Raw genomic sequence first — 26,256 nt, forward strand, 5'->3', positions numbered from 1 at the left:
AATTGTGCAATTCCCTAATCATGTCTAACAAAAGCATCTACATCCTGTACGACAATAACCAAGGGCTATGTAATGAAAGTGTTAAATCACTTTCACGAGAATGAATATTTTGCTAAATGTATGACTGCCACTTATATTGCATTGGTTGCCAATAAGTACGTAGCAAAGGAGTTGAAAGATTTAAGGCCAATTAATCTAATTGGGAGCATTTACAAAATTATCATAGCAAAGATGTTGGCAGAAAGGCTGAAACAAGTTATCGACAAGCTAGTGGATATGAACCAGATGGCATTCATCAAACGAAGACAGATAGTGGATGAGGTACTATATACTAGCGGCTATATCGTTGACTGAGTGGAAGAACTCAGAGATACTTAGAAGGCAAAAAGGAAAATTATTTGTAGCTTACAGCATAGATGATTTAACTCTCTAGCCAGTTAGCCTTTTAGTATAAAATGAAAATATACAGGAAGTAGATAGAATGGTTAATTTCCTCAATTCTTTTCACATGTAGCTACTATGCAAAGATGCATATAGTTGGGGTTGTACTACTCATCCATTGTACCCTCCGAGTGCTATCCTTAAATAGAAACTGCTTCCTTGAAAATTAAATTATGAGTCTTTACCCTTGGAAGACAAGAAGATGGAAAGAGAAGTTGTTCTACCTTTGGAAGATAAACAGATGGAAAGAGACCCAACTAGGTGTAGATATCTCACAACGATAAATGTAACCGAAATTTTTGAACCAATAAAACCTTTGAAAAAAGTAATTCATTTGAAGATGTAAAGGAAGTATATTCTCAAGTTCATACCACATTATTCAACCAATCTCTTGTCTCTGACTTAGCCTTCTCCTTTGGGTCCTGACAAATTTGGAAGAACAAAATGAAACACAAAGTCAGAACTAATACATTTAGAACGAAAATGGTACATCATCAAATGCAAAGTTGACACTGAACCTATACAGGGACTAAATTATAATGGAATAAAGCAAAAGCTAGAACTAAAATTAACAAAAGAAGCATCAGTTTGACCTCCCATCCACTAAGCCTTCATTAATGGCTGATAAAAGACATCACTATTTCTTTAATGTATAGCCAGCACTCAACGAAGCATCTACGGATGGTTGATGGAAAAATTTATTAACTGTTGTCAAGAATAATACAGTGTTATCAAAGGCGCGCTTTAAGCCCTGAAGCGAGGCTCAAAACATGTTGAGCGCTTCGCCTCGCTTTATGTGCGCTTCAGTGTCGCCATCAAGGCTCTAAGACATACTTTTCCTTGCCAATGAGCCTCTCTTGAGGAGGTGACACTAGATGATTGATATTTCACTTTATCTTAATATTTTTACAATTTCTTTGTCCATATACTTGTTATCCATGCTTATTATTATTAATCTTGGACTAAACATATATATATTTGTATTTTTGCACCATTGCGCTTTTTTTCATTAAAGCCTCATTAAAGCCCACACTTTATATGCGCTTCGCGCTTAAAGCCCCAGCTGACCTTAGAGTTTTTTTTGCGCTTTTTGCTTTTGATAACACTGGAATAATACAAAATTTGATTAACTGTTGTAGTACAATCCTAGTTCTGAAAAGCAACTTTGTTAGGTGGAAGTTTTAGTCCTTAAATTTCCTCTCTAATGCTTAATTCTTTTGTCTAAGAAATACCATTTTAAAGATCTTTCCCTAAGAAAAAATTAGTATTGGGCTTTTAAATGTGCACACTTGGAATGTGGAAAATACTTGAAACAGTTAGTCACTTTCTATGAATTTCTTTCAAATGGTACGTATTAACTTCTAGCATGGAAAGTGGAAATGAAAAAAACACGAACCAAAATAAAACATCCAGAGCCAGAAACTGGTGGGACCTCAAAGTTGCAGATCAATGCCTACCGTCTTAGGTTGTTGGCCCAAGCCTTCTTTTGAAAATGCTTTGGTCTTAGTTTCTTTCTCACAGACTTTGAATCGTTCCATTTCACGCTCAATAAGCTTACGAGCATCCATCAACGCTTGCTCATATGACGCACTTACCTATGTCAATAAGCAAAACCAGAAGAGGTAAAATGTAATTGCATGGTTTTGTTGATGACAAAACAAAAAGTAGTATATATGATCACATAGAAGGTAAATGACTGCATTGATGCGAAAAAGGCAGCCACAACCTCAAAGTCAGAACTAAGAAAATTCAACCACCTCCTATTTAAACAACAACAACATACCCAGTGTGGTCAACCACCTTCTATTGTCAGGCAGAAAGCCATTACATTTTTCAAACTAATGCTGATAAGACATTACTAACCAACAAAAAGAAAGAAAAAAGCATAACTATATACTGTAAAAGAGTGTATCAGTAAAAATTCATATCATAAAAAACTTTGTTCACAATTACAAAAACATCTTCATCATATACATATACAATATTTTAACTCGAATCTTAAGAACCATGCTCATCACCTAAGGCACTTAATATGGAGAAGACGAAGTACAAATTGAAAAATAAACACCAGCTAAAACTTCACTAAGAGTCATTCACAAAATAACTACACCAATATGTCTTAGCAAATTAGTAATAGTTCTATTTCAATTGCCTATAAAGAACATTTTCACTTTTTTTAAAAACCGAAAAATCTACGGGGGCCTGTGCCGCACGGTTTGAAACTCGTCTAACACTCTACCTTTCTCCACTTAAATACCAAGCTTTAGTTGCGACAAGGACTGAACATTTTCACTTTCTTGCTTTCTCCCAAGACAAATCCCTAATTCCCTTTGGTGGTAACATTTTCTCGATGGTACCATTTTCTCTTCTTATCTTTTCCCTTTCTCCATCAATTCTCCCTACCAGACACCTCTCGCCACTTGCTTCCCACCCAGACAACTGCACCACTTCCCCTCTCCTTCTTAAAAAGCAGCATAATAGGTAGATTTATTGTCCATGCAATGTCTTAAAATAATATGAAATTCAGGTACAAATATAAATGTAAGAACCTACTAAAATCTCAACAAATATTAAACCTGAACCAAAAAATTTAACATTGTAATGAACTCCACGCTAAAAATCTTAAAAGCTGAACCCATTAAATTTAAATCCTGGATCCGCCTCTAATGAAATTTGATTAAACAAATGTCTGCAAAATAATCAACAACCACATAGGACACTCTCTCTCTCTAAAACCATCTCTATCACCAACATAGGGAACTCACGTCTCGCTCAAGTATGATAATAAAACAGAAATGAACACCTCAAGTCTAACAGGACCAAGGTAGAAACTAAAGGTTGACAGGTGGAATGGTGGATCGGAATCGTCATTATTTCTAGCATAGTTGATACAATATAAAGAAGTGGCTATGGTCCAAACTTTTCCCCACACACGATGTCCCATGGACAGTACTGTTACACCTCGGAAATATCCCCGTGAACGTACAATGAATAGACTAACGAAGAATACAAGTATACGATGTTTTAATCAGAAGGGAATGACGTTTGACGACCCTAAGTAAGATTTCAAAGGCAATGGGAACAAGAGATAGGTTATGCTTCACAATGACTAATTATAGATTTTGAAGACGTGAAAGTTGCAGATTTGCACTTTGGTCCAGTCGATCGTAAAATGAAATACGGACCGTAAAGTGGTATACGGCCCGTAAACTACCATGCCGTATTTCAACTTACAAAACTTCAATTTTCTGTCAAATGCTTGAATGGTTAAATACGACTTGAAATACGGACCGTAAACTGAAATACGGGCGTAAACTGAGTCGTAAACCACCATGTCCTCAGCCTGACTTTCTGGTTCTGTTATGCTTTAATACGTCCACAGAATACGACAGTAAACTGGAATACGGACCGTAAACTGGGTTTACGACAACTGTACACTTCAACTACTGTTCATTTCGGATCAGATTTTAAGTCATTAAAAAGGAGACCCAAGCTCATTAATTCATTTCATTTCCACGATACCTCTCTCTAGAAACCTCTAGAATATTCTCCACTCTTCATCTACAAGAAAACAAAGGAAATCAAAGATCAATATCAAGAATCCAAGTGAATCAAGTGTATGAAACTCATCAAAGTTCATCCAAGTTAAGAAATTTCAAGAGAAGCAAACTAGGGTTTTGGTGCAAGAAGAGTAATACCACTCAAGGCTTGTTCCTACAACATCTAAGGTAAGTTTTATGGCATTTACATGTTATTTAGGGTATGGAAGAGTTGAAACACTTGGATTATAGAAGGATGTAAGAAATGGGTCATGAAAGTGTGAATAGTAGCAATGTTGAGTAAAGGTTTGAATTGAGCCATGGTCATTGATAATTTGTGATTATAAAAATGTTATGAATGACATTTAGAACATGGAAAAAGTATCCTATGTGAGAAAAATGCAATAATGAACCATGACCATGATTATGGAGAAATTGAAGACAAATTGTGAAATACGGATATTGTAAACGAATGATGAGTGTTGTCTATCATATTGAGAATGTTGTTATGAACGTTTGAGAGTTGATATAGAATGTGGGGAAAGTAGTATAAATGCTGCTCAATTTTTCCTAGAAATAGTAGCGCGTTCTTATAGTCGATTAACTAACGTTAATGCGAATTCTCTTTTGAAGGTAGAACGTACGCATTGAAGGAGAACAAGCGAACGATAGACTAATTAAACGAGAAAGGTATGTGAGGCTAGTCCTTTCTTTCTAATGGCATGAATCCTATAGCATGACTCTCTTTCCCCTTCATGAGTTCCTATATTCCAGGAAGCTAAAAGCCTATGTCTATGAATAGCTATATAAGATAAGAGACATGTTATGAGCCCTATAATGATGGGGACGAGTTAAAGCATAAAGATTCTAAAATGTATGATATGATGATCCTATAATGATGATGATGTTATTTATTGCTCACTCACCTTATACGTTAGTTCCTTCAAGGTGAGGCAGAATGTCAAAGAATGTTCCATAATGACATCGGGGGATCACGACCTTACGTCACCCCGATAAAGTGTAATTGTTCTAGAGCCCTATGCATGTACTATGACAAACATATTATGATAAGTATATTATGATAAGCATACTATGATGAGCATGTATGATGATGATATAACACCGCGCCTATATGGCCGGGCAGTCACCGCTAAGGCGGGCAGCGTATACACCATGGGCAGACACTACTAATGGGCGGCATGAGATGGTACCCCGGACGCGGGAGGCCTGGACGCAGGCTAATGTTATGATTATCACACCGTACCTATATGGACGGGCAGCTTATACATTTATGCATACATGACATGATGATGAGTATGAGTAAGACAGCATGCATTATTTCTTTTATATTTGACAGTCAGACACAGATGTTTCATATTGATATTGCCTTTGTATCATTGTCTTATTTCATTATTTATGCCTCTCATACTCGGTACAATGTTCGTACTGACGTCCGTTTTCTTTGGACGTTGTGTTCATGCCCACAGGTAGACAGGGAGGAGAGCTTGACCCAGATCCGTAGTAGCTGCTAGCTGATTGAAAGCACTCCTTTGTTCTGGAGGTGCTTGATTATTCTTTTGTGTATATTCATGTATATGTATTTCGGGCATGACGGGGTCTTGTCCCGTCTTCATGTTCAGCACTCCAGTAGAGGCTCGTAGATACGCAGTGTGGGTTAGATGGTCTCACGAGAGGGTATTATGTATATATATTATTTTGATGGCCGAGAGGCATATGTATATAAAAGTATTTATGTTTCCATATGAAATATGATTTCCTACAATTTGAGTATAAATGTGATAAAAGAGCTAAATGAGCATGATAAGAAATAGAACGAGCGGTGCTCGGTGGTTAGCCTCGGGTACCCGTCGCGGCCCCTAGCTGGGTCGTGACAAGTACCTTATCACAAAAGGTCAGACCTTATTCTTTAAGTTAAGATCAAGACCAACAAAATTGAATGATCACAAAAGTCGTGGTTTTTGCACCCAAGGGTGTGGCCCAGTGGTCAATGAAGTGGGTTTAGAACCATGACGTCTTAGGTTCAAATCCCAGGAGAGACAAAAACACTAGGTGCTTTCTTCCCATCTGTCATAGCCTTGGTGGGCAGGATTATCTGGTACCTGTTGTTGGTGGGAGGTGGCAGGTATCCGCTGGAGTTAGTCGAGGTGCGCGCAAGCTGGCCCAAACACCATGATTATCAAAAGAGAAACAATCTATGTTTCTGAAGTAGTTTATACTTGCTGAACAAATAGCTTTAACTTGGTTCTCCTAGACTTTTGTAATCTTATCTGGAGATTTTTATACATTTTTTAATTTCATTTGTAGTTCATGTATTTTCTTTTTCCTTAGAACAATAATTAAGTCCGGATCATTCTAATATTCTGATGTCAATCAACTTAAACTGAGGAATTTGTGATATTCAGAGTTCTTTTAGACAAAATACTTGCAAACCCCAACTGGTTGTTACTAAGTAATCTTTTTTCTATATCTGTGGTGTACGGGTCAGCTTGTGCGCACCTCAACTAATCTCACAAGGTACCTGCTAACTCTACCAGCACAAGTACTGGGTAACTCTTTCCACCAAAGCTTGGACAAATGGGAAAAAATCACCTAATATTTTTGTCTCCGTTGGATTTGAAGATGAAACCTCAAGGTTCTCAGCCTATTTCATTGACCTCTAGGCCACATCCTTGTGTGCGTTGTTACTAAAGTACTCTTATCGATGATGGGTTAAATGCTTGACACTACACATGGAGAAATTTGGTCTTTAATGCATGACAGTGATTCAAACATTTCCAGCCAAAATACTACGAATGTCATGCTATGTGAAAATTGAGAAAACATGAATCCCTGACTCGCGATTCTATTAACTCCCTCCGTCCCATTTTATGTAACACTCTTTACTTTTTAGTCCATCCCAAACAGAATAACACATTTCTATAATTAGTAAAACTTATTTTAAACTTCCCATTTTACCCTTAATGAAATGCTTTCTAGCCACACCAATATCTATGGCTTATTTTGGACCACAAATTTCCAGAATCTTCCTTTATTTCTTAAACATTGTCCCAGACAAACACCCTCATATAAGACGGAGAGAGTAATAAAGTAGGTCTTTATAACCCGGTGAATACGCAGCATTGGTAGTATAGTGAAGGACAATTAAATAGCAAGCAAGAAAGAATTGAATTAACTACTTTCGAGTAGGAAAAACAGAACGAAAGTGAATGTTTGTACCTTTTTATCTTTGATTTCGCTGGATTGAATCCATGTTTTGATTTGGTCTCTATACCGCTGAAGCTTTTTTATTTCCTTTTTCAAATCGGCTTCAAATTTCTCCTTCTGGTTGGCATTATCCGTGTCATAAACCTGAATAAACAATCAATGAAAAGTTAAAGAGTAATCTTCAAATCAAATGTGGGAAGTATCAAAGAAAAGAAGAAGAGGGACTCGCCTTGTTCCAAATGCTATCGAAGACATCAACGCCTTCTTGAACTTTCTTCAAAACTCGATCTATTTCGCCCTGTAACTTTCTACTCGCTCCCATTGCAACTGAATTGAAGAGAATAGGAGATCAACCAAAACCCAGTAGGGTTTTCCTTTTTATCAACACTAGACTAGGGAATGAGTGTATTTGGATTAGTTCTACTTCTATCTCGTTTTTGTTTTTAGGGCTTTTTACAAGTCAACCATGGATTATTAGATTAGGCAATTCGGCCTTTTTTTTTTTTTTTTTTTTGGTGGTATTTAAATTTTGCCCCTCATATTTGTGGTCTTTAACTTTTGCCCTTCGGCTAAATCCCATAGGTTCCGGATTCGAATCCCCGTTCAGTCAAAAATTTAAAAAAAAATTGCAAAGCAGAGTTTAAATTTCGCTATGCCCCCTCCGGCAGACTTTTAGTCATGTTTAACTAAAAGTATGCCGGAGGGGGCAGACTTTGCCTTGAAGCATATATATATATATATATATATATATATATATATATTTAACTTTTCAAGATAAACTTTTAGTAATGTCTTGACTAAAAGTGTGCTCCATAAAACATAACTAAAAGTATGCGGGCAATTGGCGCGAATGCCCCCTCTTTTGGGCTGGTCTTTAGATTTTGCCCCTCAAAATGGTGGTCTTTAATTATTGCCCTTCCGAGCAAAACTAATATAGTAAAAAGACATTACTACCCCTAACCGTTACATATAAAACACGACAAAAATCGTTATTCTCAAATTCAGCCCAACTTCGTTCCCAAACCAGATTTTCTCAATTATTCAAATCGTTGTTTCAAGCCAGATTTCTCCATTGATTTTGCTGCTACAACGTCAGTAAAAGGTACAAAATCTTAATTCAACTCAATTTAACGATTTTATTGAGTTTAGATTGTTAATATTTGAAAAAGATCATCTTCTACGACCTGATTATTAAGAAACAGATGACATACAGCTCAGATTGAACATTACGCATGATAAAATTATTCAGCAAAATAGAATCGATTGGATTTAATGCTTTGTTCTGATTTTAATTACTTTATACCTTAATTAAATTAGTATACAATGCTTATTTACTTGAAATTGTAATTATAGTAAATTCAATTTAAATCAGGCAATGCTTATCGATTTAAACTTGAATTAAGGTAAACTGTGTGCAAATTTAGAACAAGTATGCCGGAGGAGGCAAAAGTTCAATTTACAAAAGAGTAGAGTATGCCGTTAACGGCAATGTTTTGAACCAATTTCATAACAAGTATGCCGGAGAAGGCAAAAGTTCTGATTTATGTAGAAGTATAAATTAGTCCAGTTGCGTCAATCCTCTAATTGGAATAACTGTTGCAGGCATTTGATTTAAATTGGATGAAGGTAGAGGAGGTTTTCATTTATTTATTTTTAAACCAAAAACAGTTACTGCATTATCATCAGCAAAACAAAAATTGATTATGCCGGAGGAGGCAAAAGTTCAATTTACAAAAGAGTAAAGTATGCCGTTAACGGCAATGTTTTGAACCAATTTCATAACAAGTATGCCGGAGAAGGCAAAAGTTATGGTTTATGTAGAAGTATAAATTAGTCTAGTTGCGTCAATCCTCTAAATTGGAATAACTGTTGCAGGCATTTGATTTAAATTGGATGAAGGTAGAGGAGGTTTTCATTTTTTTTATTTTTTTTAACCAAAAACAATTACTGCATTATCATCAGCAAAACAAAAAGTGCTTATGTCGGAGGAGGCAAAAGTTCAATTTACAGGAGTAGAGTATGCCGTTAACGGCAATGTTCTGAACCAATTTAATAACAAGTATGCCGGAGAAGGCAAAAGTACAATTTACAAAGTAGTAGAGTATGCCGTTACTGGCAAAGTTCTGAACAAACTTCTGAACAAGTATGACGTAGAAGGCAATACTTCTCTTTAGAAACCATTAAAGTAAAATTCTACAAACCTAAAGAAACATACACTTCATTAACATACATTTAAACATACAAAACATAAAATCCTAACTTCATAAGTACCAAACTACCATCATCAGTTCTAATTTCACGTGTACCCATTCCAAATTGCCCCATCGTCAACTTGGCCAGTGTGCTGGAATAACCTCTGCCTTACAAATCGTAATTCTCTTCGCAGATCATCATTTTCTCTACTTAGAGCACCGTAAAGAGCCCTCAGAAAATCTATATCTCTTTTGATATCAGCAATTTCATGAGTAATTTGCAATATTAGGATGGATTTGGTTATGAGGATGGGCATGTTCATGTGCTTGCCCGTGGCCACCATTAACATGTACAATAATGTTGATTTTGGTTCATTTTGTATGTGATTATATCTGGTTTTCAGAAGTAAAGTGTTTTCTTTTCCTTCTTCAAAGTTGTGTTGGTTTATATAGAAGTATAAATTAGTCCATTTTCAATTGGAATATCTGTTGCATGGATTTGATTTAAATTGGATAAAGACAGAGGAGGTTTTTCAGTTTCATGAAAATAACTGTTGCAATTTCATTGGAATAACTGTTGCAGAAACAGTTACTCCGTTTTTAAAGAATGCTGGTAGCGGCAGAACTTCTGTTTACAAAATCGTAGAGTATGCCGTTTCAGGCATACTTCATGACTTTACATACAAAGCCTGCTGGGAAGGGCAGAACTTAAATTTTCAAAACTAACAACTTAAATACATTTCATTTTGGTTTTTTCTCAAGTGAATCTCTCTTTATGCAGGAAGTTTAACAAAAAAAAAAATGACACTAAGATGCATCTACGTAGCCTTCAACGGCAAATGGGACGCCGCCTACAATTATGTTAATCATGAAACCAAGCTAATACTTGTCAATGATGGTGTAAATTTTCAACAATTCACTCAACAGATATTTGCGGGGCATACACAACATACTCAGCAAAAAGAGGCCAACATATGGTTTGACACCAGTGAGAAAACATCCAAAGGGATGCGTGTAACAAACGACATTGATCTTCACTCTTGCTTGTACCTGCTCAACAACAATGACAACTTTAGGAATTCCCGTTTCATATTAGAGTTCGATTCAGCTGATGCGGAGGACAACCCATTACAAGAACATCATAATGAATCTATCCTAATGACAGAAGGACAAACCATAGAGGAAATTGACAGACAACTCTGCATTGCTTATGAAGAAGACATGTCTGAAGTTGGATTGGATGACAAACAACACAGCCCTATTGGACATAACCTTGGGATTCCACTTGAGCAGAGCGAGATAGTAACTCCTAACCAGACACCTCAGCAGCTACAATGGCAACCACCAAACATTGAGCAAGTTGTAAACAATGACCTTTCTCAGCATCCAACTTCAATGAATGTTGTATCACTTACTTCGAGCATGACAGTTGAAGAGACACAAACACAGTCATGCAACAAAACAAAGACACTAAAAAGGAAGAGGATACAAAATGATACACAAATTTTGACACCTAGTGCATCGATTGATCAAATAGAAATTGGCATTTTATTCAAAGAGAAAGATACCGTGAAAAAGTGCATGAATAACATTGCAATTACTCGTCATCAACAGTACAAGGTAGAAAAGTCATGCACGCAACGGTATTACATCAGATGTGTTGATCCAACCTGCATTTGGCGTTTCCACAGTTCAAGGTTCAGAGGATCAGAACTTTTCAAAGTAGTTAACTTTGAAAAGAGACATAGTTGTTCAATAAATTTCATCACCTCTGACATGAGGAATACAACTTCAAAAGTCATAGCGGAATACATTACAGACCTAGTACGTCATACACTACAAGAGATAACACCCAAATTTGTCATTGAAGAAATGAGAAGCAGATATGGCTTGCACATTGGTTACCACAAAGCATGGCGTTCCCTCCAACACGCTTATAATGTCATAAGAGGAAGCCCAGAAAATAACTACACACTTCTACCGCAATATCTTCACATGATGCAGAAGTTCACTTTACAAAAAAACAAATTATGCTGTTAGAGGCAAACTTTCATTTTCATAAGCAAAACATCAAGTATACAAGTGTTAAGAACTAAAAAAGTATGCCGGATGAGGCAGAAGTTTACTTTACAAAAGAACAAAGTATGCTGTTAGAGGCAACTTTCATTTTCATAAGCAAAATAAAAAAGTACACAAGTGTTAAGAATTAGACAAGTCTGCCGGAGGGGGCAGAAGTTCACGTTACAAAAGAACAAAGTATGCTGTTAGTGGCAAACTTTTATTTTCATGGCAAAACAAAAAATTACGCAAGTGTTAAGAACTAGAAAAGTATGCCGGAGGAGGAAGAAGTTCACTTTACAAAAGAATAAAGTATGCTGTTAGAGGCAACTTTCATTTTCATAAGCAAAACAAAAACATTATTAACAAAACAACACCAAAAACACATAAGATTGCATAAAAACCAAAATTATTAACAAGACAACACCAAAAAACCAAGCACACATAAATTAACTTAATTCATGAAGTTATGCCGGAACAAACATAACTTTATGCCGGAACCGGCATAACTTCAGTTTACAAAATTACAAAGTATGCCGTGAGAGGCAAACTTTCATTTTTCATAACCAAAACAAAACATTATTAACAAAACACCAAAAACACATAAGATTGCATAAAAACCAAAATTATTAACAAGACAACACCAAAAAACCAAGCACACATAAATTAACTTAATTCATGAAATTATGCCGGAACAAGCATAACTTTATGCCAGAACCGGCATAACTTCAGTTTCAAAACCAAGAACTCTGCCGGACCCGACATATGTTGCCTCAAACAAATACATTCTTCACAAAAACCAGATTATTAAATAAAAACAGCAGCAACAACATAAAACAGCTGTTCACAGGCAAAACTTCAACGATTCAACAAAGAGAAAACCAAAACGCATATCAAAATCAACTAAAACATATTACGACATTCAAAAAACCAAAATATATACATGGGGAATGAAACTAAATTTCAAAAAATCATACAGACACTATAACAAAACACTATAATTTTAAATAAAAAAGGATCAATTAAATATAAAAAAACGATGAAGACAAGGATATTAATTCAACAAATAACAATTTAACATAAAAACAAATATTGAAACAAGCAAAAGATTCAAATTCGTACCTAAGTTTTAGAACAGATGAGACAAACACAAAACAGAGGAGGAAAGAAGAAGCAAAAAAAGAAAAGAAAAGGGCAAATGACGAAATAAAAAGGATTTTAATGGGGTAAGGGTAATTTTGTCAAAAAACTTTCATTAAACAGGCGGCAAGGGCAAAATTTAAAGAAGACATAAATGAGGGGCAAAATATAAAGACCAGCCCAAAAGAAGGGCACTCCGCGCAAAAAATTGAAAGTATGCCCCCATAAGGCGTAAGTTTTCCTTAAGGCATAACTAAAAGTTTGCCTTATAAGGCAAAGTTTAAATTTTGCTATGCCCCCTCCGGCAGACTTTTAGTTGTGTTTAACTAGAAGTCTGCCGGAGGGGGTAGACTTTTAGTTGTGCTTAACTAGAAGTGTGCCGGAGGGGGCAGACTTTTAGTTGTGACCACGATTAGTGCCCTAGAGATGGGAGAGAAATTGAAGGATATGGGGGCCTGGGATAGTAGTGGGGATGCGACCAATATGTGGGATAAGACGGCTAGTTGCATTAGGGTGGTAGCAAGGGAAGTGTTGGGGGTCTCGACAGGTAGTCGTGGTCAGCATCGAGGGGACTGGTGGTGGAATGGAGAAGTTCAAGGGAAGTTGGAAGCAAAGAAGGTGGCGTATGCGAAGTTGATAGAAAGCAAGGATGAGGTGGAGAAGTGGACGAATACAGAACTTTATAAGATGGCGAGGAAGGAGGCGAAGTTGGCGGTTTCGACGGTAAAAACGGCAGCTTTTGAACGCATGTATGCTAAACTAGAAGAGAAAGGAGGGGACCAGAAATTGTTCAGGCTAGCCAAGGCGAGGGAGAGGAAGGCACGTGATATGGATCAAGTAAAGTGCATCAAGGACGAGCATGGCAAAGTATTGGTAGAGGAGACTCTCATTAGACGGAGATGGCAGTCATACTTCTGCAAACTCTTGAACGAAGAAGGGGACAGAGACATTGTGTTGGGAAAATTAGAACATACAGGAAGGCGTCACGATTTTGGGTATTGCAGGAGTATTAAGGTTGACGAGGTTAAGGGTGTTGTTCGTAGGATGCGCAGGGGAAGAGCGACCGGACCTGACGAGATTCCTGGGGAATTCTGGAAGAGCGTGGGCCCGGCAGGTTTGGAGTGGATGACTAGGTTGTTTAATGTCATCTTTAAGACGACATTGATGCCCGAAGAATGGAGGGTGAGTGTAATGATCCCTCTATACAAGAATAAGGGAGATATCCAGAGTTGCAACAACTATAGAGGTATCATGCTGCTAAGTCATACTATGAAAGTGTGGGAAAGAGTGGTGGAGATGAGGGTGAGGAGAGGTGTGTCTATTTCAGAGAACCAGTTCGGATTCATGCCGGGACGCTCAACTACAGAAGTCATCCATCTTGTGAGAAGGTTGGTGGAGCAGTATAGGGAGAGGAAGAAGGACTTACACATGGTATTCATCGACCTAGAAAAGGCTTATGACAAAGTTCCAAGACAGATCCTATGGAAATGCTTGGAGGCTAAAAGTGTACCTGTGGCGTACATTAGGGTGATCAAGGACATGTATGAGGGAGCCAAAACCAGGGTAAGGACAGTAGGAGGAGACTCAGAGCACTTTCCAGTTGTGATGGGGTTGCATCAAGGATCAACTCTTAGTCCGTTTTTATTTGCCTTGGTGATGGATGAATTGACACGGAAAATTCAAGGTGAGGTGCCATAGTGTATGTTGTTCGCGGACGACATAGTCCTGATCGACGAGACTCGTAGTGGAGTTAATGCTAAGCTGGAGAGTTGGAGACATACTCTGGATTCTAAAGGGTTTAAGCTGAGTAGGACCAAGACAGAGTACTTGGAGTGTAATTTCAGTGAAGCACCTCAGGAGGCTGGCTTAGAAGTGAGACTTGGTACCCAGGCCATCCAGAAGAAAAGTAGTTTCAAGTACCTTGGGTCTATTCTGCAAAGCTGCGGGGAGATTGACGATGATGTCACACATCATATTGGGGCAGGGTGGATGAAATGGAGGCTTGCTTCCGGAGTGCTATGTGACAAGAAGGTGCCACCAAAACTTAAGGGCAAGTTCTACAAAGTGGTGGTTAGACCGACTATGTTGTATGGGGCGGAGTGTTGGCCGGTTAAGATCTCTCACGTTCAAAAGATGAAAGTTTCCGAGATGAGAATGTTAAAATGGATGTGTGGCCACACTAGGAGTGACAAGATTAGGAATGAGCATATTCGGGATAAGGTGGGGGTGGCCTCGGTGGAAGATAAGATGCGAGAAGCGAGATTGAGATGGTTTTGGCATGTGAAGAGGAGAGACACAGATGCCCCAGTGCGGAGGTGTGATAGGTTGGCCATGGATGGTTTCAGACGAGGTAGGGGTAGACCGAAGAAGTATTGGGGAGAGGTAATTAGACACGACATGACGCAACTACAGCTTACCGAGAACATGATCTTAGATAGGAGGGTTTGGAGGACCCAAATTAGGGTAGAAGGCTAGTAGATAGTCTCATTTTCCGTTCTTATTAGTAGGCGCAATATAATTTCTTCTGCTCAGATTTCTGCTATTATCTGTTATTTCCTGTGCTTTGATTATCATGTGTTATCTGTGTCGCTTGCATTATTTCATTTCATATCGCTTTGATTCTCTTAACCTTATCTGACTTCTTTTTATGCTTTTATTGAGCTGAGGGTCTTTCGGAAACAGCCGTCCTACCTTGGTAGGAGTAAGGTCTGCGTACACTCTACCCTCTCCAGACCCCACGATGTGGGATTTCACTGGGTTGTTGTTGTTGTAACTAAAAGTCTGCCGGAGGGGGCAGACTTTTAGTTGTGTTTAACTAAAAGTTTGCCCCCTCCGGCAGACTTTGCCTTGAAGCATATATATATATATTTTTTTTTTTTTTACTTTTCAAGGTAAACTTTTAGTTATGCCTTAACTAAAAAGTGTGCCCCAAAGAAATAACTAAAAGTATGCCCATAAGGCGGAACTTTTCCTTAAGGCATAACTTAAACTTTGCCTTATAAGGCAAAGTCTATGCCTTAAGAAAAGTTCTTGCCTTATGGGGCATAATTTTGTTATGCCTTAACTAAAATTCTGCCCCATAAGGCATAACTAAACTATGTTTTAGGAAAAATTCTACCTTATGGGGCAGACTTTTAGTTATGCCGAATCCGGCATAACTTTAGCTTTTCCTTAAAGATTGTATGCTGGATCCGGCATATACTCCCCCAGTCCTGCCTTGCGAAATTATTTTTTTATTTTATGCCTGAGCGGGGATTCGAACCTAGAACTTCATGTATTCGCCCACCTTTCCAAGCAAAGGGCAAAATTTAAAGATCACAAATATGAGGGGCAAAATTTAAAGACCACAAATTTGAAGGGCAAAATTTAAAGACCACCCCAAAAGAAGGGAAATCCGCGCAAAAAAATGTATTAGATTTAGGGGTCCATAAATCCTATATGTCGTTTTTATTATTACTAGATGGCCTATGCCCGTGCTGCTCACGGGCCCAACACTTCGGATTATAGTGTATCTATGTATATGTAGTTGTGTTTAGATAATGATAATATATATATATATATATATATACTATGTTCAAAATACGATTAATATAACATTGTAGTTTGTGCTCCGTATCTAGAACTTTATTTTATTCGTGTTTGTTACGAAAATTTATTAATACTTTTTAAAAGAGAAGACTTATTTAAAAGGAAACTATTTTCCTCTCTTTGAGATAAAACAATAGCAATATTTAAGCATCAGTTGATACTTTCAATTTTAATTCGATTAATTTAAAAGTGTAAAATACTTATTATTTTTTATCAAATTTTGATTTAGATAATTCTAATTCAAATTATTAAATTAATTTTACATGTTTAAAACGAAACAAAGTAGAAATTGATTTTCTATTTAAACGAAGAAATACTATTTTTTAATTTTTGGTAAATATTCTCGGTTTAGCTCATTTTACTTGTCATGTTGTCTTTTGGATGGTTTTTTTAAGAAAACGTCGATTAGAATTATAATTCGACTAATTTACCTTATTCATTATTTGATCTCCATTTGATATATTTTTTTTACGACATTAATTTCTTTTCACATTTATTAGAGTAAGAATAAAAATAAAAAAGTAATTAAATTTTATCTTATTTTAAAATATAAATATTTTAAGTATATTTATTTTAGTAAACATAACAAATAAATGACATGGCGGAATAACAAATACAACAGTTTAATATCTACATTAGATCTCAGGCTAATATAAAAAAAGAAAGAAAATTGTATGGTTTGACTACTTAACCTTTTGAAGAAAAGTAATTTCATTTGCTCCCACTAATGGATTGATACGCACGCGGCAATGAATCCATCATTATTAACTTAATGAGATACTTTAGAAATTGCATGAATATTGTTTGATTTTTTAATATGGGGTGCACTTTTTTTTTTACATTATTAATTTGCACTATTTTTATGCTATATATATATATATACATACTATGTTAAAACACGATTAATATAACATTGTAGTTTGTAGTCTGTATCTAAAACTTTATTAATCTCTTTTCACATTTATTAGAGTAAGGAAAAAATAAAAAAGTAATTAGATTCTATCTTATTTTAATATATAAGTATTTTAAGTATGATGCTGTACAATAATTTCATTTGCTCCCACTAATAGGTTGATACGCATTTGGCAATGAATCCATCATTATTGATTTAATTGTTTGATTTTCTAAGCACTTTTTTTCCCCGTGAGTTTGGATGCGGCGAGTTCCACTTTTTTTTCTTCCTCTTTTTTTTATTGCTTGGTGTTATTTAGTATGGGGCCCACCCCCTTTTTTTTTAAGGGACAACGGACGATGAAGCATGGGTCTAAACCCATGCTTTATATAGTTACTTCTTTTTTTATTTTTTATTTTTTATATTGCTTGGTGTTGTTTAGTATGGGGCCCATCCTTTTGTACATTATTAGTTTGTACTATTTTTATGCATATAATATATATATATATATATATACTATGTTCAAAACACGATTGATATAACATTGTAATTTGTGCTTCGTATCTAAAACTTTATTATATTAGTGTTTGCTAAGAATACAAAGTCTGCACTTTTTTTTTACATTGTTTATTTTTTTAATATGGGATTGTTTTTTTATATATATTGCTTGATTTTGTCAATATGAGATACTATGTTCAAAACACGATTAATCTAACATTGTAGTTTGTGCTCCGTATTTAAAAATTTATTATATTAGTGTTTGCTACGAATACGCACGGTGTTTAATATGGGGCCCACAATTTTTTTTTAACTTTGTTTGTTTTTTTAATATGAGATTCACTTTTTTTTTTAATATTGCTTGATTTTGTTAATATGGGGTTCACTTTTTTTTTCCCGTGAGTTTAGATGTGGTGGGTTCCACTTTTTTTTTTTAATACTGGATAGTGTTTAATATGGGGCCCACAATTCTTTTTTTAATATTAGTTGTTGTTTAATATATATAGGGCCCACAATTTTTTTTTTTACAATTTTTTTTATGGCCCTGTTTATTATGGGGCCCATTTTTTTTTTTTATATATACTATGTTCAAAACACGATTGATATAACATTGTAATTTGTGCTCCGTATCTAAAACTTTATTATATTAGTGTTTGCTAAGAATACAAAGTCTGCACTTTTTTTTTTGACATTGTTTGTTTTTTTAATATGGGATTCTTTTTTTTTTTGTTTTTATATATTGCTTGATTTTGTCAATATGGGATACTATGTTCAAAACACGATTAATATAACATTGTAGTTTGTGCTTCGTATTTAAAACTTTATTATATTAGTGTTTGCTACGAATACGCACGGTGTTTAATATGGGGCCCACAATTTTTATTTTAACTTTGTTTGTTTTTTAATATGGGATTCACTTTTGTTTTTAATATTGCTTGATTTTGTTAATATGGGGTTCACTTTTTTTTTCCGGTGAGTTTGGATGTGGTGGGTTCCACTTTTTTTTTATAATACTGGATGGTGTTTAATATGGGGCCCACAATTTGTTTTTAATATTAGTTGTTGTTTAATATATATGGGGCCCATAATTTTTTTTATTGGCCCTGTTTAATATGGGGCCAATTTTTTTATATATATATATACTATGTTCAAAACACGATTGATATAACATTGTAATTTGTGCTTCGTATCTAACACTTTATTATATTAGTGTTTGCTAAGAATACAAAGTCTGCCCTTTTTTTTTTTTGACATTGTTTATTTTTTTAATATGGGATTCATTTTATATATATATATATTGCTTGATTTTGTCAATATGGGATACTATGTTCAAAACACGATTAATATAACATTGTAGTTTGTGCTCCGTATTTAAAACTTTATTATATCAGTGTTTGCTACGAATACGCATGGTGTTTATTATGGGGCCCACATTTTTTTTAACATTGTTTGTTTTTTAAATATGGGATTCACTTTTTTTTAATATTGCTTGATTTTGTTAATATGGGGTCCACTTTCTTTTTCCCGTGAGTTTGGATGTAGTGGGTTTCACTTTTTTCCTTTTTTTTTTAATACTGGATGATGTTTAATATGGGCCCACAATTCTTTTTAATATTAGTTGTTGTTTAATATATATGGGGCCCATAATTTTTTTTTACAATTTTTTTATGGGCCTGTTTAATATGGGGCCAATTTTTTTTTTTTGGGGGGGGGGGGGGGGGGGGTCCACAACGGACGACGAAAAAGGAGCACCAACCGGTGCTTCTTAATAGTAGTAATTTGAGAAAGGTACCGGTTTGGCCTTTCGAAAATGATGTCAATATTAGTCAATATAATACTATTTGTTGTAAATATTATATTGTGTGTCCATTTTACATGGCCACAAAGTTAGTTTGGTCATTAAGTTTTTATGGCTTGTCTTAGAAGCCTTTTTCCTTTTCTATATATGGAGGAGCTTGTTTGTATTGGAAAACATAGAAAGGAATACACATTCAGTCTTTCTCTATATACTTGTCTCTGGTGTATTTTCTTTATAGTCTTTATTTTATAACACGTTATCAGCACGAGACTCTGCCATTTTGAGTTTAATTTTCTATCTAGCTCGTTGTGCAATTAATTACACGAGTGAAAGATTATCAACAAGATGTTATGATATTAGCGAAGAAGCTCTGGTCTTTGTTAACTGTAAGGCTCAGAGGTATAAGGTATGTGCATTTTTAAAGAAATCACTACCTGTTACACCTCGGAAAATCTTCCGTTGGTACGAAAGTGAATGAACTAGTGATGAGTACGAGTGTATGACGTTCCATGAGTAAGAAATGACGTTCGACGACCTTAGGCGAGATTTAAAAGGCATCCGATGCAAGACGAGAAAGTTGGCTAAGATAAGGCAAGGTATGAGATGAGCAAGGTAGGCAAATGGATGTGGATGATTAGAATGAAGAGTCAAGAAATGTGAAAAGTTGCAGGTTTGCAATCTGTCCAGTCGGTCGTAAAGTGAAATACGGACCGTAAAATGGTATACGGTCCGTAAACTGGCCTGTCGTATTTTGGCATTTGAGACTTCAACTTTCTGCCAGATGATCAATGGTTAAATACGACCTGGAATACGGACCGTAAAGTGATTTACGGCCCGTAAACCATGGTCGTAAATCACCATGTTGCAGCCTGAGTTTCTGATTCTGTTATGGTTAAACACGACCACGAAGGACGGTCCGTAAACTGGAATACGGGCCGTAAACCAAGTTTACGACCACTGTGCACTTCAATTCAGATTTTTAAGTCATTAAATAAGGGGACCAAGACTTATTTCATTTCACTTCTACATCACACCCCTTCTCTCTAAAACATCTCTCTACATATATTCCACAAGTTTTCAAGGGTTTTCAGTGATCAACAACACAAAATAAGTGAATCAAGTGTAAGCAAACCCATTAAAGATCATTCAAGTCAAGAAATCCAAATGGAGAAAAACTAGGGTTTTTGCTCAAGTGGAGTGTTTCGACTAGGCTTGTTCCTACAACATCTAAGGTAAGATTTATGGTATTTATATGTTGTTTAAGGTATTTGGAAGTTGAAATGCTTGGATTTTAGAAGAGTATAGCAAAATGGGTCATGAAAGATAAATAGTGACATTTTGAGAAATAGTTTGAATTGAATCATGATTGTTGTTGTGTTGTGACATGAATGGGTTATAAATGACGTTAAGATCATGAAATAGGCATTGTATGTGAATGGACGAAATCGTGTGTTATGGTCTTGAATATGGAAAATTGGAAGTGAATTGAGAATATGGATAATGTAAATGACTAAAGGCTATTGTTATGATATTGTAAATGTATTGTTGACGTTTGGGAGTTGAATTACGATATGGAGGAATGTTGTATAAATAAAGGAGATGCTGTCCGACTTTCCCTAGCTTTAGCCATTTATGCTAGTTGTCAATTCTAACGATAGTATGACCTATGTTATTTCATATGTTGTTCATGATGCTTATTTATTGATGTTGATCATGCTTTACATACTCAGTACATTCTTCGTACTGACGTTCTTTTGTTTGTGGATGCTGCGTCATGCTCGCAGGTGCACAGGGAGACAGACTTGATCCATAGCTGCTTATTCAGAGATTACATAGCAGAGCTCCATTTCCTTCGGAGCCATAGCTTTTGGGTACTTATTATTTTGTGTATATAATTATGGGGCATAGCGGGGTCCTGTCCCGCTCATGTGATATGTTATACTCTTCTTAGAGGCTCGTAGTCACGTGTATATGGTTAGATGTGTCTGGCTTTGTTGGCCCGTGTTTTGTATATTATTTTGTCGGCCACGTCGGCCCATGTACATTTGATGTGGCATAGATGCCTATGATGTTATATAGGAAATGTTGTCACCCAAATGGGACTAGTATGATTGATGACTAGAATGCATGATTTGATTTATGGCTCACCTAGACGTTATGTGAAAGTATGTTAAAGGGGTGCCCAGGTGGGGTAGCGCCGGGTGCTCGTCGCGGCCCTAGTCGACACTACCCATGTGAGGTATGGATACCTAGCACCCTCAAATATGTGCTTGATAATATTGCCTTTGCTGTAAGTTCGTTGCTGCAGTTGCTAGCTTATTTTGCAAGCATGCATATTTTGGTCAAATATTTAACATATGGGTACACTCCATGTTCTTTATTTCTAAGAACTTGTGATCCTTCAAAAAACGTACTCGCTATTAATTTAGATGAATATATCAAATCATATTTAACATTAGACATATGAGCTTTTGGTGCTAATTCATATTTCAAAGAAGTGTAGATCTTGCAGTGCTTCATATTAGCAGCAATTGCTCCGAAAGCCAGGTGAGTAAATTATTACTCCACTTGTTTTTAATCTTGTTATACTAATGATATCACTTTGTTGGATTCATCGGATCTGAGAGAACCTAATTCGTTCTAGACCATTTATGCCTCAAAGTGTTCCTGAAGAACAATATTGTTACAAGGGATTATGGTGTTAATTTTATATCCCTTAAATGACTAAGAATGAGAGTTTACAAGACACTCGACGTGATAATATTTATTAAATCTCGTTATGATTAAATTTATTTATGTCTATAACCACCAGAAGTGGGATTATTTTTATGGGCTTATTGTTGAGACTAAATATGTATGCCTCAATTTGTTCCTAAAGTTGCAATATCTTAAAAGAGGTTATAAGCTATCACGATTTGATATGCTTAAGGCACGTTCAGATAATTATGTTTTATTCCTGAATAATGAAAACTTTTAATAAATGCTTCAAATACAGATCCATTCCCAGAAGTGAATGTGACAGTATGTAGTAAAGCCTATAAATATGAACGTGCAAATGATTGTTAAAATATCAATATTCTGAATATTTTATGCTTTACTCCCGAAGTTGTGAATTTAGAAATTTGCTCCCGAAGTAGCAAAACTTTGGACCGTACTCCTGAAGTAGTAGAACATTGAACTCTACTCCCAAAGTAGTAGCACGTTGAAATTTATTCTTGAAGTAGTAAAACTTTAACTTTACTGCTGAAGTAGTAAAACTCTGAAACTTTACTCCTGAAGCAGATAGAACTGGTAAAATATCTGAGAAATATTCTAGAGCAATGTCTTCTTGTGCTTGAGCAAAATAACGAGTTATTGAGTAACGTCGTATTGCAAGCACATTTGAATAATCAGTTTCAAGTAAATGAAAAATACCACGACCCCTCTCTTGGAGAGATAAAATAACAATGGATATACATGTTATTTTTGTGGTATGAAATTAAGGCATTGCAATAGGTACCTGTCGTACGTCGAAACGTATTAAAGTATCATCCTAAGGCAAAAGGAAGCAGAGTAAAATGCTTTCTACTATAACCACATTGATACATTATGGTTAGTTGTTGTTGATTTCTTTGAAGGAAATAAACATTAATGTATCCCGTCCTGAAGGATGTGATTACTACGTGGTTGCCACTTGATACAAAATACTCTGATAATAACGGTTAATCTCCTTGAAGGAGATATTTGAAATACTGAAGTTTATAGTTTAATGTTTACTTTTCATAATTTATAGTTTAAAATTATCTTTAAATTTCCATTTGATTATTGTTTTCTTTCATGACACCAGTAGTGTTTAACCAAATTTTCTTTTGTGATACCAGAAGTATCTAGAAAATATTTGGTACTAGAAACTAATGATGATGGGGTTCCAGAAGAGCTAATTGTATATCTACAAGTATCATGACACCAGCAGCGTCCAAATAATATATGATTTTGGTGAACAAATTGATGTCTCTCGAAGAGCTTATATATGATAGTACCATTAGTCCTAGATCATAATTATTACGATCGGAAAATAAATTATAGTAAACCTGAAGTTTACTAGCGAGAAAAATGGTCATCATATTGAGACTACAAATGATTGAAGATTGAATATCTCCAACTTATTACGGGTAGGAACACGTGTGTAAAGCGTTACCCGAGCATGATGAGATCACATGTCACAATAAACCAGAAGTTTTGACATAAAATCTCATGCAATTGTAAATCCGAAGTTTACTAAAATAAATAGCATTTGTCGTGGTAAACTTGAAGTTTACGGGTACAGATTATTTTATCAGTTGACAAGACCATTTTGATTGTCCTGATTTAAATCTGATGTGCTAATTGAGTATTCGAAATATATTGAAGAACTAGAAGATTCTTCAAGAATTTGTTTGTGTTGCTTGTTCTCATGATAAGTTGATTACACCAGCTAATGTTAGGATTGAATCCCCTAAATTTTGAAAAATATAAAAGGTGAATGTGGGCCCCTTCACCTACCATGTGATGTCTTAAATAGATGTATCTACGAGACGATCACATGTATGTTTATTGTCAACTGACAGTTTGACATTTACAAAGTTGATTGCTCAAAATAATTGAGTTGGAAGCACAATTTTCAAGATATGTAATCAAGACAATTCATCTTGATAAGTTGGTTTATATCTAAGTTGGTTTGGCGTTGGATGCCTCCATTATATAGCTAAACCATTGCTTATAAGAACAAAGATTCGGATGTTGGTCTGAGATATAATATATTGCATACAGTGACACTTGTATTCTTTAGACCAATAGTTTATGTGAAATTCTCCCCTCATAATTGGTTCTGGGTTAGGAACAAAATATTTCCATCTTGTAGCTTTTGATGTGCGTTATATGATTAATGGATATATTATAAATGCACATAGATGGAATTCCCACAGAAAATGGGAATATGTGTTAGTTTTTCTAACATACGGGGAGAGAATATGCAAATAAGAAATATGTTGTGAATTATCATCAGTATGATCCTCAAATAATTCAAGTAAAATGCTGGAAGCATTTGCTGATCCAACTATTTCATCTTTCATCTCAATGCTCCTAATGTCCCCGAAGGACAGAGTCTACAACATGCATGGAGCATGGTAGACCAATCGGTTCCAAATATAATAATCCTTGAAAAAGGGAGGAGCAAATGATCATAATAAAGAGGCAAAGTGCTCTTGAAGAGCCGACGAGATAACACTTTATGAAACCTTATGCGAGGTTCAAGTACCTGAAAATAATGAAGTGATGAGATCTTAATAAGTTATGTCGAATTGCGAACCGATACAACATGATATCTTGTCGACAATATTTTGATACAATATAGCGCACAATATTGTATAAGGTTGTGAGGATTTGATTTCTACGTCTCTTAAAGCATGTTGATGTAGAAATAATGTTTATTGGGCCAGCAGTCCAAACATCAGAAAATGTTTATTGGGCCAGCAGTCCAAACATCAGAAAATGTCACATTATTTATACTGATGGATGCTATCACAGCCTATGTGGCTTACTTGATGAAATTTATATGAAAATTCCTGGAGAACTTAAAATGCCTGAAGCAATTAGTTCAAAGTCTCGGAAAATGTATTCAATCAGAATACAAAGATCATTAGATGCTCTAAAAGAACCAGGGCACATGTGGTACAATCGCCTCAGTGAGTACTTGGTAAATGAAGGTTATATAAATTATGCCATTTGTCCATGTGTGTTTATTAAGAAAACAAAATCAGAGTTTGTTATACTTTTTGTTTATGCTGATGACATAAATCTCATTGGAACTCCAGAAGAGCTCCAAAAGGCAATCGAATATATAAAGAAAGAATTTGAAATGAAGATCTTGAAAAGACAAAGCTTTGTCTTGGTCTGCATATTGAACATTGAGTAAACAGGATCTTTATCCATCAATCTATCTATACCGAAAAAGTTTTAAAACGGTTTTACATGGACAATACGCATCTTTTAAGTACCCCAATGATAGTTCACTCACTTGAAGTGAGTAAAGATCCGTTCCGACTTCACGAAGAAAAAATGAAGAGCTTCTTGGTCCTGAAGTACCATATTTTAGTGTCATTGGAGCACTTATGTATCTTGCTAATGCTACAAGACGTGATATAGCATTCTTTGTTAATTTGCTAGCAAGATATAACTCTTCTCCTACACGGAGACATTGGAACGAAATTAAGCATATACTGCGATATCTAAAGGGTACTATTGATATGGGTCTGTTTTATGCTAACAATAGCAGTACAGATCTTGTTCATCATGCAGATGCATGTTATTTATCTGATCTACATAAAGCTCGATCTGAGACAGGCTATTTGTTTACATGCGGAGGTACTGCTATGTCATGGCGATCTACAAAGCAGTCCATTGTTGCTACTTCTTCGAATCATGCTGAGATAAGAGCTATTCATGAAGCAAGTAGAGAATGTGTGTGATTAAGATCAGTGATACGTTTCATCAGAGAAAGATGTGGCTTGAAGTGTGATACCAAAATACCCACAGTATTATATGAAGATAATCCTGCATGCATAGCTCAATTAAAAGGAGGTTTCATAAAAGGAGATAGAACGAAGCACATTTCACCAAAGTTATTTTTCACACATGATCTCCAGAAGAATGGTGATATTAATGTGCAACAAATTCGTTCAAGTGACAATCCTGCAGATTTGTTCACCAAATCTTTGCCAACTTCAACTCTTGAGAAGATGATATTCAAGATTGGAATGCGAAGACTCCGACATCTGAATCTCGGTCTTCGTCAGGGGGAGTGAAATACGCGTTGTACTCTTTTTTCCTTAACCAAGTTTTGTCCCATTGGGTTTTCTTGGTAAGGTT

The 26,256-nt window shown here is 35.7% G+C and overlaps 1 protein-coding gene across 3 annotated transcripts in view; it reads right to left on the reverse strand.

Moving 5' to 3' along the window:
- Positions 1-7,663, reverse strand: part of LOC132636088 (general negative regulator of transcription subunit 3) — a 33,999-nt gene extending 26,336 nt beyond the window's left edge. For 2 of the 3 annotated variants that reach the window (XM_060352765.1, XM_060352763.1), the window contains exons 1-4: positions 7,435-7,663; positions 7,218-7,349; positions 1,899-2,036; positions 813-863 (exon numbers count right to left, since the gene is read on the reverse strand). In XM_060352765.1, coding sequence (XP_060208748.1) covers positions 813-863; positions 1,899-2,036; positions 7,218-7,349; positions 7,435-7,527 — 414 coding nt within the window. In that variant the 5' untranslated portion in view covers positions 7,528-7,663. The remainder of the gene's footprint in view (positions 1-812; positions 864-1,898; positions 2,037-7,217; positions 7,350-7,434) is intronic. The other variant, XM_060352764.1, reaches the window with a different exon arrangement.
- Positions 7,664-26,256: the final 18,593 nt, after the last annotated feature.

This window comes from Lycium barbarum, chromosome 4 (genome assembly GCF_019175385.1).
Source record: "Lycium barbarum isolate Lr01 chromosome 4, ASM1917538v2, whole genome shotgun sequence".
Classification (NCBI taxonomy): domain Eukaryota; kingdom Viridiplantae; phylum Streptophyta; class Magnoliopsida; order Solanales; family Solanaceae; genus Lycium; species Lycium barbarum.